The sequence below is a fragment of the Emydura macquarii genome, unplaced genomic scaffold (assembly GCF_026122565.2).
Source record: "Emydura macquarii macquarii isolate MOO-44397 ecotype Brisbane River unplaced genomic scaffold, CSIRO-AGI_Emac_v2 contig_67, whole genome shotgun sequence".
Taxonomy (NCBI): domain Eukaryota; kingdom Metazoa; phylum Chordata; order Testudines; family Chelidae; genus Emydura; species Emydura macquarii.
In genome coordinates, this window is record NW_027130204.1 from 2,457,407 (window position 1) to 2,469,463 (window position 12,057).

At 47.0% G+C, this 12,057-nt stretch overlaps 1 protein-coding gene across 2 annotated transcripts in view; it reads right to left on the reverse strand.

The window, feature by feature from the left end:
* ZSWIM8 (zinc finger SWIM-type containing 8) overlaps nt 1-12,057 on the reverse strand; it is a 127,542-nt gene that overhangs the window by 21,359 nt on the left and 94,126 nt on the right. For both annotated transcript variants that reach the window (XM_067537756.1, XM_067537747.1), the window contains 6 exons: nt 9,001-10,009; nt 6,609-6,740; nt 3,964-4,143; nt 2,428-2,611; nt 1,765-1,863; nt 605-729 (listed from right to left, as the gene is read on the reverse strand). In XM_067537756.1, coding sequence (XP_067393857.1) covers nt 605-729; nt 1,765-1,863; nt 2,428-2,611; nt 3,964-4,143; nt 6,609-6,740; nt 9,001-10,009 — 1,729 coding nt within the window. The remainder of the gene's footprint in view (nt 1-604; nt 730-1,764; nt 1,864-2,427; nt 2,612-3,963; nt 4,144-6,608; nt 6,741-9,000; nt 10,010-12,057) is intronic.

Below are 12,057 nucleotides of genomic sequence, written 5' to 3' on the forward strand. Positions count from 1 at the left end.
AGAATGGAATTGTTTCTGAATATAATGGGCTTCAAAGTTTTTCATGCAGCACTAGTAGTTCTTTAATTGTTCTGCACAATTATGTCCTTCCAAGTACAAATAAGATTTTGGGGGTTGCGTTCATGTGCAAGTGAGTTGGGCTATACTATGAAGTAAAATGATTGTTACAATTTTGTGTACAAGAACCCGTATCACAAGGTAAAGTGGACTGGCATTAGGACAACGTGTAAAACAAAGCCCAACACCTCGGAGAATTCAGGACTAGCACTTTGGCAGGGCAGAGAATGCAGGCCAATATCCCTGGGGCAAAATGGAGCTAACATGAAGGGCAGAAACAGAACTATGCTGACAACCCAAAGACACAGGTGACAGCATCCTAGTGGATGAGGAGAGGAATCATACGTAGAGAACTAAGTGTTAGAGATGTGTGCTGCCATGCTGAGATTTAGGAGCCCCTTGGAAATTATGTCTCTGCAGAATAATTTACGCTATATGCTCAGATTTTGCATTAGAGGGAGAAAATAAGCAATACAATGCAGCCCCCAAGGCCATGAGTGGGATATGACACAGAGGAATTCAGCTTTGATCACTTAAAGAGACGCACCTTTTTCAGTTTAGACTGGTCATCTTTGTACGTGATCATCAGGGCTAGAGCCAGATCACCCTTCTCTCTTCGGGTTCCTTCACACAGAAGAGGGTGCTCTGCTTCACTCACAGTTGTCTTCATACCTGCAGGGCCAAGAAGAGAAGGATGCAGAGACAGGTGAATCCAAGAGGCTTAACAGTGTCTGATATGTATTATCTCCTTCCCCAGACTGTTTTGTTCACCTCCCCCTATTGGACATGAGTTTTCCCCATTTTGCTTGTTGACATTACAAATCATTTAATGCCCTTGAGAATGAGAGCTGGCATCTGTCCCAGAACTCTGCGCTGCCACTGCCAGAGCAACCTGATCCTGACAGGCCAAAAGGAGACACTCCCCGTCTAACACTCGCACCTGCAGACAGAGCGGGTGGAATACCAGGCACTCAGACTGCTTACGCTCTTTGCCCCCTCCAGTTTCTGCAGCCGCCACTTAGCAGACGTTCAAACACCACCATCAGTTTATCTTTCCTCCTGGGGAGGAGGAGGTGGTTGGAAAATCGTTCTGATAACACTCCACACATACACTACTTTAAAACACATCTGTAATACCACAACACTACCATACACACCACTGCTTTCTTGCTAACACACACAAATCGAAGGCCAGGAATTCTGTGCTACTCACCCATGAAGACCCTGAGCAAAGTCTGTGCTAATCCTGAGTGTCCCACAGAGTAATTCCACTGGGTTTTTATTGTTGAGTTTTAACCCCTTCTGAGGCTGTTATTCTCGGCACTGTTCAGGTTCCAGCTATGCTTGACAGGCAACTCTTTCAGGCCAAATAGCAACAAAGATGGCTGAAAACACACTCTCTCTCTCTCTCTCTCTCTCTCTCTCTCTACCCCTTTAACAGCCCTCCGGCCAATTCCAGTTCTCAGTTGTGTTTCTCCCCCAATGCATCTCAAACCTGACACACAGGATCCCCCATTACCCCAGGCACAGACTCTCCCCCCAGCTCTGACAATATCCCACCAAAACTCTTCCACTTCTGCACCAGACTGGAACGCAGATCAACAAGAGTCAACTCGCTCCACTAAAGGGGGCAGGATTTGGAATGTGAATGAGAAAAGCCCTCCTCTTCCTGGGAGGTGGAAGAAGGAGGACGAGCTGGATTCTTACCAAGAGCAGCAACAGCTGCCTCAAAACCGAGCTCCTCATCTCCAGGCATTTCATTATTCCAATTACGGCTTGGGGGCCTGGACCCTGTCGGAGAGACCACTGGACAGACAGGAGAGGACAGTTAGTGCTCAGCTGTATGAAGCTAGGACTCAAAAGCAGAAGGTATTCTAGGATCTTTCTGGGTCTGTGCTCCAATTCCAACCCACCATCCCCACCCTAAGGTCTGCCTCTCTCTCTCAACTGGACCCCTCCAAGGGTAGCACGCTCTGCCTCAGAATGGGTTTTGAAGTCCAGGTTCTCTTTCTGATGGTTAATGTATTTGTTTTCCTCAATAGAAGCAGCAGTGGGGACGTAAAAATATACTGAAAGACTCTGACTATTTTACAGGGGCACAAATGGGTCAAAAATGTGGTAAGATTCCCAAGGCTTTTGTATGATAGGGGAGCTAGGAAGAAGGTGGGTACTGAAGGACAGAGAGTGGCCATAGCCATAGCCATGTGGAGGGAACAGCAGAAGTGGGTATAATTTTAGGGTGACCAGGCTAGAATAGGGCTGCAATCATCATAAGGGAGGTGCAGATTTTCCCTGAAAGCTTCTTTTGATCACCAAGGTTCAGAATCTAGGAACATGCCCCTTGTGCATACAAACCAATGGGGACAGTACCTGGAGTGCATAGGACATCAAATATGAAGCTGGCCAGCATGAGAGGCAGGACAGGGCGGTAATCACACAAGGTCCCTTCCCTCAGCTCTTCAGCCCGTCCTCGAATGGTGTTCATCTCATTAGTGCCCAAAGGGATCTTCTTTAACAAAGCCACAATCTCAGACTCCTGGTATGCCAGCTTCACCTGTGGGTACCCACAAGGAAACACACCAAGAAGCCATCAGACACTCTTGGACATAGAACCATCTTGCCCTAGGCAGGTGATCAAATATCAGAATAATGCTGAAGGAGTTTTTATTGATTCATTAGAGTATAATCCACTGGTCTCATGCCACTCCCCGTCTTCATCCATACAGAGATGACAGCGAGGACTGTGCCCTGGTGAAGGCAGTCTCATAGGACAAACAAGTCTCTTAGATTTGCCTCACTCTAGACACAACCTTCTTCTTACCTTCCCCTTCCCTTTCAAAACAATTACACTGGAGTCTAGTTGGGGGAAAAAGTCAGTCTTCACCACGACACATGGAGAAGCATGCAGCCAGATAGGTCACTAGAAAAGCTGATCATTCCCAGTCCTACAGAGAAGGATGTTACCTTGTATAGTATAGCAGTTGAGGAGGAAAGGACTGTCCCAGAGGGGAATGGGGGCTATGTACGTATGCCACTGAACAAAGACTGTTGCATTACAGTGTGTTTTACTTCACTGTAGCATTCTTTACATTTTTAATGCATGAGGAGGATTGTTTCCCAGGCCAGCTTAAGCATCCGGTGAATAAAAAGACCCACATTTAACCTTCTGCTCAGGCACTGCTGAGTATAAGTGTAGATAATCTTAGAGTAACAAGTTTATGTCTTAGTAGGGGCCTGGACCTGAAGGATCATGCAATCTTGCTAGTCAGAAAATGACCGGAGCAGTAAATCACACAACCAAGGTGTGAACTGGTCACGTTTTTACAGAAGATCAGCATCCTAGTGGGTGAGGAGAGGTTAAAGAGTTAGTGTGTGTGAAGTTGTGTACCTATCATTGTGCACCCATTTTGATGTCTAAATCTATTTATTTAGATGTCTAAATACACAGTGTGGGCAAGAATGATGGCCTACAAAGTTGCACTAGTTTACCCTAAGGTGTGAATTCAAAGTGATTTAGTTAAACCAGTGCAAACCCTGTGTGGCACTCCAAAGCGGCTTTATTTCAGATTAGAGTGCCCCACGGGGGTTTGCATTGGTTTAATTAAATCATTTTAAATTTTCCCCTTAAGGTAAATGATTGCAACTTTCTCCTGTAAAGAAGTGCTGAGCTTCCTCCCACAGAAGATTTAGCCCAATGTGGCTTCAAGAGAAGAGTAACCTTTGCTACACAAATTCTAGGTGACTCACTGAGTGTCAGCCTGGCTCCGTGGAGACTAGTTTTGAGCAAACTCCTAAAGGCAGGACCCAGATGCACAGAACACAAGCCAGGAATACTTGAGCATGAAGGGGGAAAGCCCAGCAGTGTGTTGCTGCTCACAGGTACAGCCTTTCTGAGACACTTCATACCTCCAGGGCCTTGGTAGAGGCAGGTGGCCTCTGCAGCTCCAGGGCAAACATGCCAATGCGAAAGGCCAGGTTGTGGTATTCCAGCCTCTCACTCAGCACAGTCAGCAGGAAAGCAGCTTTGGACAGGGTATTGGTTGCCATCCACGTCTGCTTGCTGGTTGACACCTTGTTCTTCTTCCCCTGTGTGAGGAGTACTGTAGTTTATAACAGGTTTGTTAGGAAAGGACTTGATCCCCACTGCGTGACAGCGATCACCCGACGTCCTGCCTGCAGGAGGCCCGCCCCACCTGTGCACTGAGGAGAACATGCACCCATTATTCTGGAAGCACTGTTTTGTCCTGGCTCTATCTACTGCTCCTTCCCCCTCCACAATCCAGCAGTTTCTGGGTGAAGAAACAGATCCAATTTCACGCACTCTTTCCTTTTGGTGCAGAAACCCAATCGCTGTTACATATGGATGGCCCCTCCCCACAGCATCTTTCTACCCCTGCCTCATATGGCAATGCAATAGGGGCTCCTGCCTCCTCACTAAGCCATCTCCTTCCACTATTGGACCACTTTAGCAGGTGGATGCTGGCTTGGATAGTCTGTAACCTTTTCCCTTTCAATGGCAGGGACACCATCAAGATGAGCAGAGTCTGCTTAATGCCATGTGGATTCCCAGCTATACTTTCCCTTCTCGTTTCCAATTCTCTACTCCAAGATTCCAAAGCTTCCACCACTTCAGAAGATCACTGTAGAGACTAAAAATGCACTGTTAACATGTGCTCATCTTCCAGAGGGGTTTGGCTCTTTCAGTGTCCAAGCATGGTGCATGCTATAAAGCAGGGTGTCAAACTCATTTCCTATGGCGGGCCAGATTTGAATTAAATGTACTTCAAGTGGGCCATACATACCATAAATCAATTTTTTTTTAATTAAAATTATTGTATTATATTGTACTGTATTATAATAAAGTTTGACAAATTTCATTATATATGATCAAACCTAATTTGCTTCTTGGCATTTCTGCCAAGAATGAACACTAACACAACTCTTCTGAAGAAAAGAAATTAGAATAGGAATTTGAAGAACCATTAAATTGAACATTCGTTTACAGTATGTGTGAGGTCACTCGTTTTACTAGGGAAATCAGGAAGCAGGTCCTATTTTTCAGGACCTATAGGAAAATAAATGACCAATTAAAACAAGTTATTTGTTCCTTTTTTGGAATTTCAAAGATCTCTCTCTTTCTCTCCCCCTACGTTTATCAACTTTACCTTCCCCACTGGGATTGTTTGTTTTTAATCTTGTGAAGACATCAAACAGATCTATAGAACAGTGAGTAAAATGTTAAACAGGTTTAAAGATCTAGCAACCACTTACCAAGCGCTGTGTCTCATGCACACAGTGCTCCACGCGCTGCCACCAGAGTACACTGATCTCGGGGCAGGGCGCTGCTGCTGCCAGAGAGTACAACGCCGCAAGATGTCGCGGCAGCGTGCACTGCTGCCAGGGGCCAGACCAAAAAGGTTGGTGGGCCGGATCTGGCCCACGGGCCGGATGTTTGACACCCCTGCTATAAAGCAAGAGACTGAGGGTCTAAATACGGAGGAAGTGTGGAAAATCATGAAAATCAGGTAAGTCAAGTGAGTGCAGGGCTGTGGAAAAGCAAAGCTGTATTTTTGGTACTGGCGTTTCATTACGTAGCACACAGTGACGGTTGCACCTCGAAGCATGTTTAAAACAATGCTAAATAGAGTGTTTTGTTCAAAGGGAAGATGTAGAGCCCCCAGGACTGTTGGCAGGAGCTGTGGTTCCTGTGGTTCATTGCAGTTCCCATCTGGCAGACAAGCCCCCTTGCGTGCAGACTGGGGGAGGCAGGCTGTGCGAGGGGCAGGATCTAGCCAGAGTAGGGATGGCCAAGTCCCTCCAAGTCATGCTGAAGGACCCATTGCCCTTGTTCAGGTGAAATGCTGAACAGCCAGAGAAGCCTGATCCAAAGGGGATCAGGGCAGGGCATGACTAGGTAGAGCCCTGCGCAGAGAGAGCAAAGGAACCACCAAAGGATGGCACTGTGCCTGCGTCTGGCTGCACGGTAGAATTCTGCTCAGTTGCGCAAGTGTTTCCATGCCCTTGTTATCAGCAGCACTGCCATCTTTCACAATGTCCGTGTGAGGCCACGCCAGCCTGGCCGGGGCTTCAGCCCTCTCACTAATTTCGACCCCCACTGATTGGCTGCTATTCCCACTGCCCCACTCCCTGGGAAAGAGCAGCCACACAAGACTGCTACAGGAAGCAGGCTGAGCTCTCCCTAACTCCCCTCCGGAGCTAACTCCCATTCTCACAGGAGGGGAGAGGGGCTGCCCTGAGTTACTGGACTCTTTCTGCTCCTGTGAGCAACTGGATGGCTCCTCCCTATAACATCCGACCTGAAAAGAGGCAGAGGGAGGAGAGAGCCCCTGGAGTGGCAGAGATGAGGCTGGAGGAAGCAAAACTGATGGAGGGGCAGTGTGAGGGGAGATGTGTGGAGGGGGCAGATTTGATGGGCTGAGGGATGGGCAGATGTGAGGGGCAAATTTCATGATTTTTTTCCAATCTTTGGGGCTTGCAATCCTGTGCATTCCTCCCCACTTGCCCTTCTGTTCACAAGGCCCCCACTCTACCTTGGTTGGGGGCTGTTCCACCTTGAGATCAGGAGGGTTGGCCAGTAGGTCCCGGGCCAGTTCTACAGTCAGACGGCATGCTTCATTACTGTATCCATGTGCATAGAGAGCCTCTGCACAGGCAAAGAGGATCTGTAAATAAAGGGACAGAGGGCTGGGTTCAGTCCATGCTCCTCACAGTGGGAGCCATTCCCATCCCCACCACCATTTTCTCATTCAATGTCAATAAAAATAGCGTTAAACACTGATCTCAGCTCAGATTTGTATTGAATACTCATGTTACCGTGCCTCCTGTCAAATAGCCTCTCTACTGGAACAGCTGCACCATGCTCTCCAGCTCTTCTCAAAAGCACAACTTCCAAGGGGCCTAGTCCCTTTCCCTCCACGTGGTAACACAGGCAATTACATCAAGATGGAACGTTTTTCTAAAAGATATGCTCTAGTTCAAACAGGAATTAATTCAATGAAGTCCTGTGGCCTGCGTTATACAGGAGGTCAGACTAGATCATCACAGGGTCCTGTCTGATCTTATATATGTAAGAGTATGAATACTGAGAAAAACCTCAAACAAAAACTAAAAACAAAACCAATTTTATTGTTAATTGTTGCTATTCAGTCTCTCCCCCTTTCCTAGAGTCCCAATACCCGTTCCTCAGTGTACTGTCTACTTAGACAGAAGCTCCTTACCCTCAACTGCGAAGCTTCAGACATACTTTTGGGGTTTCAATAAATGGGGCTGCAGCACAGCCTCTTAAGATTCCCTGACATTTGCTTTATAAAACCCTATTTTCATTTGCTTGTAACTTTGCCAAACTAACTTTTGGGGATGAAATTTATCTGGTTGGGTGTGTGCCTCAAACTGAGATATACACATTTTAAGACTTTCATCAATTCAGCCATTCCAGAGTGAGGCTAAGGGAAATATGTTGGTTTTGTTCACATTTAACAAATTCATGTTTGATATTTTCTTTGAGACATTCAGTTGCCCCCATGCTTTGGAGCAGGGACTTGAAATTTGGAAGGGGAGTGACCCTTGTGAGGGATGTGCCTTTGGATGTTCTCATTAAAATCCACCCAAATTTGGCAAAGTTACAGCCTTTGAAAAAAGCGCACCGTCTGCCCACGCTCGCCAGAGACTTGGAGCTTCACAGCTAAATTCCCCAAAAATTCCATCCACATGGGGCATGCTCAAGCTGGGGCTGAGCAGGACTTGTCCTGCAATTGCCCCTGAACAGCTGCAGCCAGGGCCGGGCATCAGACCTGAGAGCAGGGAGCCTCGCTCTCTGGTGCTTTTCATGTCAGCCCTGCTGGGCCCAGCCAGTTTGGAGGAGGAACCTGCTTAATCTGAATGCAGAGGTGACAAGAGCTGGACCTGGGGTGTGGGGAGCAGATTGGCACAAAGAAGCCTTGGAGAAGAGAGGGGAGGCTGGAACTGGAAGCTGGTGAGGGAGAGGGAAACCAGGGCTGGAGGGGGTGGCTGGACAAGGAGAGTAGGACTGAGAGCAGGAAGCCAGCCGGTGAGGTGCCAGGGGAGGGGAGACAGACTGCAGAGCAAGGAAACTAGGACCGGGAGCCAGTGGGGCGAGGAAAAGGAGCGACAGATCTAACAATGAGCTGCCGTGTGGGGGACACTGGGATGGCTGGGCAAAGAGACTGGGACAAGGAACTGGGGGAGTTGTGAGAAACAATGCTGAGATTGTACGAGGAGTCCGGGGAGGGAGACTGGGCCTGGGAACCAGTGGGGAAAGGGAATCATAGACGCATAGGACTGGAAGGGACCCTAAGATGTCTTCTAGTCCAGTCCTGCATTCAAGCAGGACTGAAGTATTATCTAGACTATCCCTGACAGGCGTTAGAGACTGGTCAGACAAGAAGATGGGAGGGAGGAGCTAGAACTGCTTGGGAAAGGATAATGGGAACAGGGAGCTGGGCTGATTGGGGCGACTGGGGATGACTGTGCAAGGAGTCTGGGATGGACAGCCGAGAACCTGGACCAGGAATCAAAGGGCAGGGGAGATGAGAAATGGCTAAGTGAGGAGACTGGAAAAAGCAGCCAGGGATGGGGAACGGACAAGCTGGGTCAGGCTTTGAGGAAATGGGTAGAAGTGCCTGCTATCACTAGACCACACTGCCCTCCGCAGGTGGGAATGGAACCGAAGATTCTGAGTCTCACCATTCGGCTGATGTCAGGAAAAAAAAGAGCATGTGCTCATGTCAGTAGACGATCTTAATGGGGGCTGAGCAAACAGTGCACAGCCAACTTTCATTCCAGTATTTCCTACCTTGACTTTGCAACCTTAATAATGTTCTTTTAACTTACTTTATAGATTACACGCAAAGAAACTAAGAAAAATAATGACAGGCTGCTATTTTTCCACTAGAGCTAGCTCACCTCCATCCTGTTCTCTTGCTCTAGGGGCTTTATGCCAGCAAAGATATCCTGTTCCTCTTCATTTCCCACTTCTGCTTTTTCCTCCTCCTCCTTGGCCACCTCCTGTGGATTCAAATAGTACACCTGATAATCATCTTCCTCTTCTCCCTCCTCCCCTCCTCCTGCTGCACCATTCTCTCCCACTTCTTCTGGCTTCAGGCTTGCACCACCGCTGTTCTCATCTGCAGAAGGCAGATCGTCGTCTCCGCTGCCCACTTCCTCCACGGGATCCTTTGGCGCTTTCTTCACAGTGGGGCTGCTCCTGATGCTGGGCTCAGGTCCCTCCGAGAAATACACCCCACCCTCATCTTCAAAGGTGTCCCTGTAGCTTCTGCTTAGGGGGCTCTCGGCGAAACTAAAGGTGTTACTGGCCTCCGCCCCCAAAGCCAGGCTGCTGTCATCCAGGCTCATCTCTGCCAAGTCTGGCTCCAGCGAGCTGTCTTCACTGCTCATGCGACGTTTCCCACTATGTTTACTGGTTAAGCTTTTCCCCACTGGCAGCTTGGCCTTGCCCACTGCTGTCTTATAAACAGCCTTATCTCCTTCCGCCGAAAGTCGTCGCAGAACCCTCTGCGGGGCTTCAGAGACGACTTTCCGTTTCCCAATGAGTTCCTTCGGCCGGACAGCTGGCTCTTGTGAAGAGGGGCGTGATCTGTCCCCAGGTTGCAGACAGGTTCCCCCAGGTTCCTGCCCATGGCCTCTGCCAGCCTCACACGTGGTTTCCAAGCACTGCAACCGGCAGTTCCTCTGCTGGACCGCCTTCACCCAACAGAATGAGTTCTTCTTATCAGTGCTGCTGTAAGTGATGCCAGGAATGGGATAGGCCTCCTCCCAGTTGAAGTAACAGGCTTCCACAGCTGGCTTAAAACCCTGGAAGAGCTTCTCCAGGGATTTCTTGTGCTGCCCCCTCTTGACATTATCTATGACTTTCAGCTGCCACTGCCTAAGCTGGGTGCAAAGGTCCCTGCGCCTGGAGGAGGAGGAGGAGGGGGAAGAGAACACAGATCAGAAAACAGCCATAAATACACCAATGACAAAGCACCCCCCAACTCACAGAATCCTGCATCCTCCCCCCTTCTGCTGAATTAGCGTAAACAGCATTAGTCGGTCAGAAAACAGCAGAGAGAACATAGAGAAAGGAAACAGACACAAAAACAGTTTCTAGACAGGCCTATGCAATGGAAGCCAAATGCTGCCAGTTCAAACATGGAAACTTGTTGTCGACTGGGCGTTTAGGATGAAGCACTGACTTATGAACAGCTGAGCAGCTAAATCCCACAGTTCACCCATCACAGATATGACAGCATTCCGCCAAGACAGCCAAGGGCTACAACAGGGAATTATTGTACATCAGGAATAAGAATTCCTGGCAAAGCAAAGTGAGAAAGTTTGCATAGAGCTTGAAGCTGCACTATGCCCGGCTCCAATCACTGCTACCAGTCCTCCTCCCATGACTAAAGCCTACACCGACCATCCAAAGTACCAAGGAAAACATTTCTAAATTCCTGGGGTAATACCAAGTTTCTCAGTGAACTCCCTCTCTAACTTTGCCACTGACTCCAGAGTTCTGGGAAACGCAACTGAAAACCCCAACATTCGCAGGGATTTTATCAGACCCAGGAGCAAAAAAAAGGTAGAGGTAAACTGAGGAAGGGATGAGAGTTTGGACTCATTAGGATAAAAGGAGCTCTACAAACCAGACTGTTTCCATTTGACCACTAAATAAGCCAATTAACTAGGAAATATGCTGACAGGGTTCAGTCAAAAAAAGTAGCAAGGGAGAGGGTAACTACTCATAGAAAAGGTTTCATTAGGATAGGAGGAAGCTGCAACAAGTTGGAAAGGGTGTAGCAAGTCTATCTGTGATCCACTGGGAAACAGCATCATGCAGGAATGAGAATAAAACAAGCCAGATAGGAATTGAAAGTGGGCAGAAAAGGGTCCTTTCTTGTGACGCTATACAAACTCTAGGAGAACTGGAAATAAAGCAGGAAGCATTTGAATTATGCATGAAATGAAGTAGGAACCTTTAGCAATTTGGAATTAGTCAGGTGACTGGAATGTTAAGACAGACATCTACTCTATAGAAGGGCAGAAAGCTCTGACCCTGCCTATCCTCTATCAAAACAACTTTTATATTTTACTGACTACATGACGACTCACTTTTTTTTGTTTTGTTTTAAACCTCATTCCTGATTCCCTACCATCTTCCCTTTGTCTCTCTGCATTTCTTTTTCTATTTCAGATTGTAAACACTATAGGGGCAGAGATCACAATTTTTTAATCTAACTGATGTACCCCACAAAGTTATGAATTTATATTAATGTTTAATAATAATTTAGAAGATTAGAAAGTGAACCAAGAACTAAAAAGCAAATATATAAAAAAGAACATCCTGGTTTCATTCATAAGCTGAGAGTTTAGCTTTTTTTGTTTATGATTTTTTATAACATACAGGACAACACACTGCATTATATCTTGCCAAATACTGCAAACTATAAATATGTTGTAAACATGTAATAAGCATATTGTAAAACATAAAGAAGTCTTAACACAAGACCTCAACACAGCATCTACTATTCAACTTTGACTAAATGGAGAGGGTGCTCAATTGGGTGCAAATTTGCAAGGTATTGCAGTTTATAAACCTGGAGAAGCATCATGCTTCGTCCCAGAGACCTGAAGGTCCTGGCTAAGGAAACAGAACCATTGGCAATAATTGTCACTACATCTTGGAATTCAGATGAGGTTCCCCAGGACCACAGAAAACAAGATATTGTTTCAATTATTAAAAAAAGATTAGGAATAATGAATGACCTGGGTAAAGAAGAAACCCGTGAAACTACTAAATTACAAGTTAAAGTACTAAAAAAGCATTAAAATGTATTTGCAACATGTGGAGGAATCTAGCAAGTTACAGCTACAGATTGATAGAACAGGTCATGCCATACTGAAATGAAAGGCATTTTCAACAGAGAAACACCACAGATTGTTGAGGGCAACTTGGGCGCATAGTTA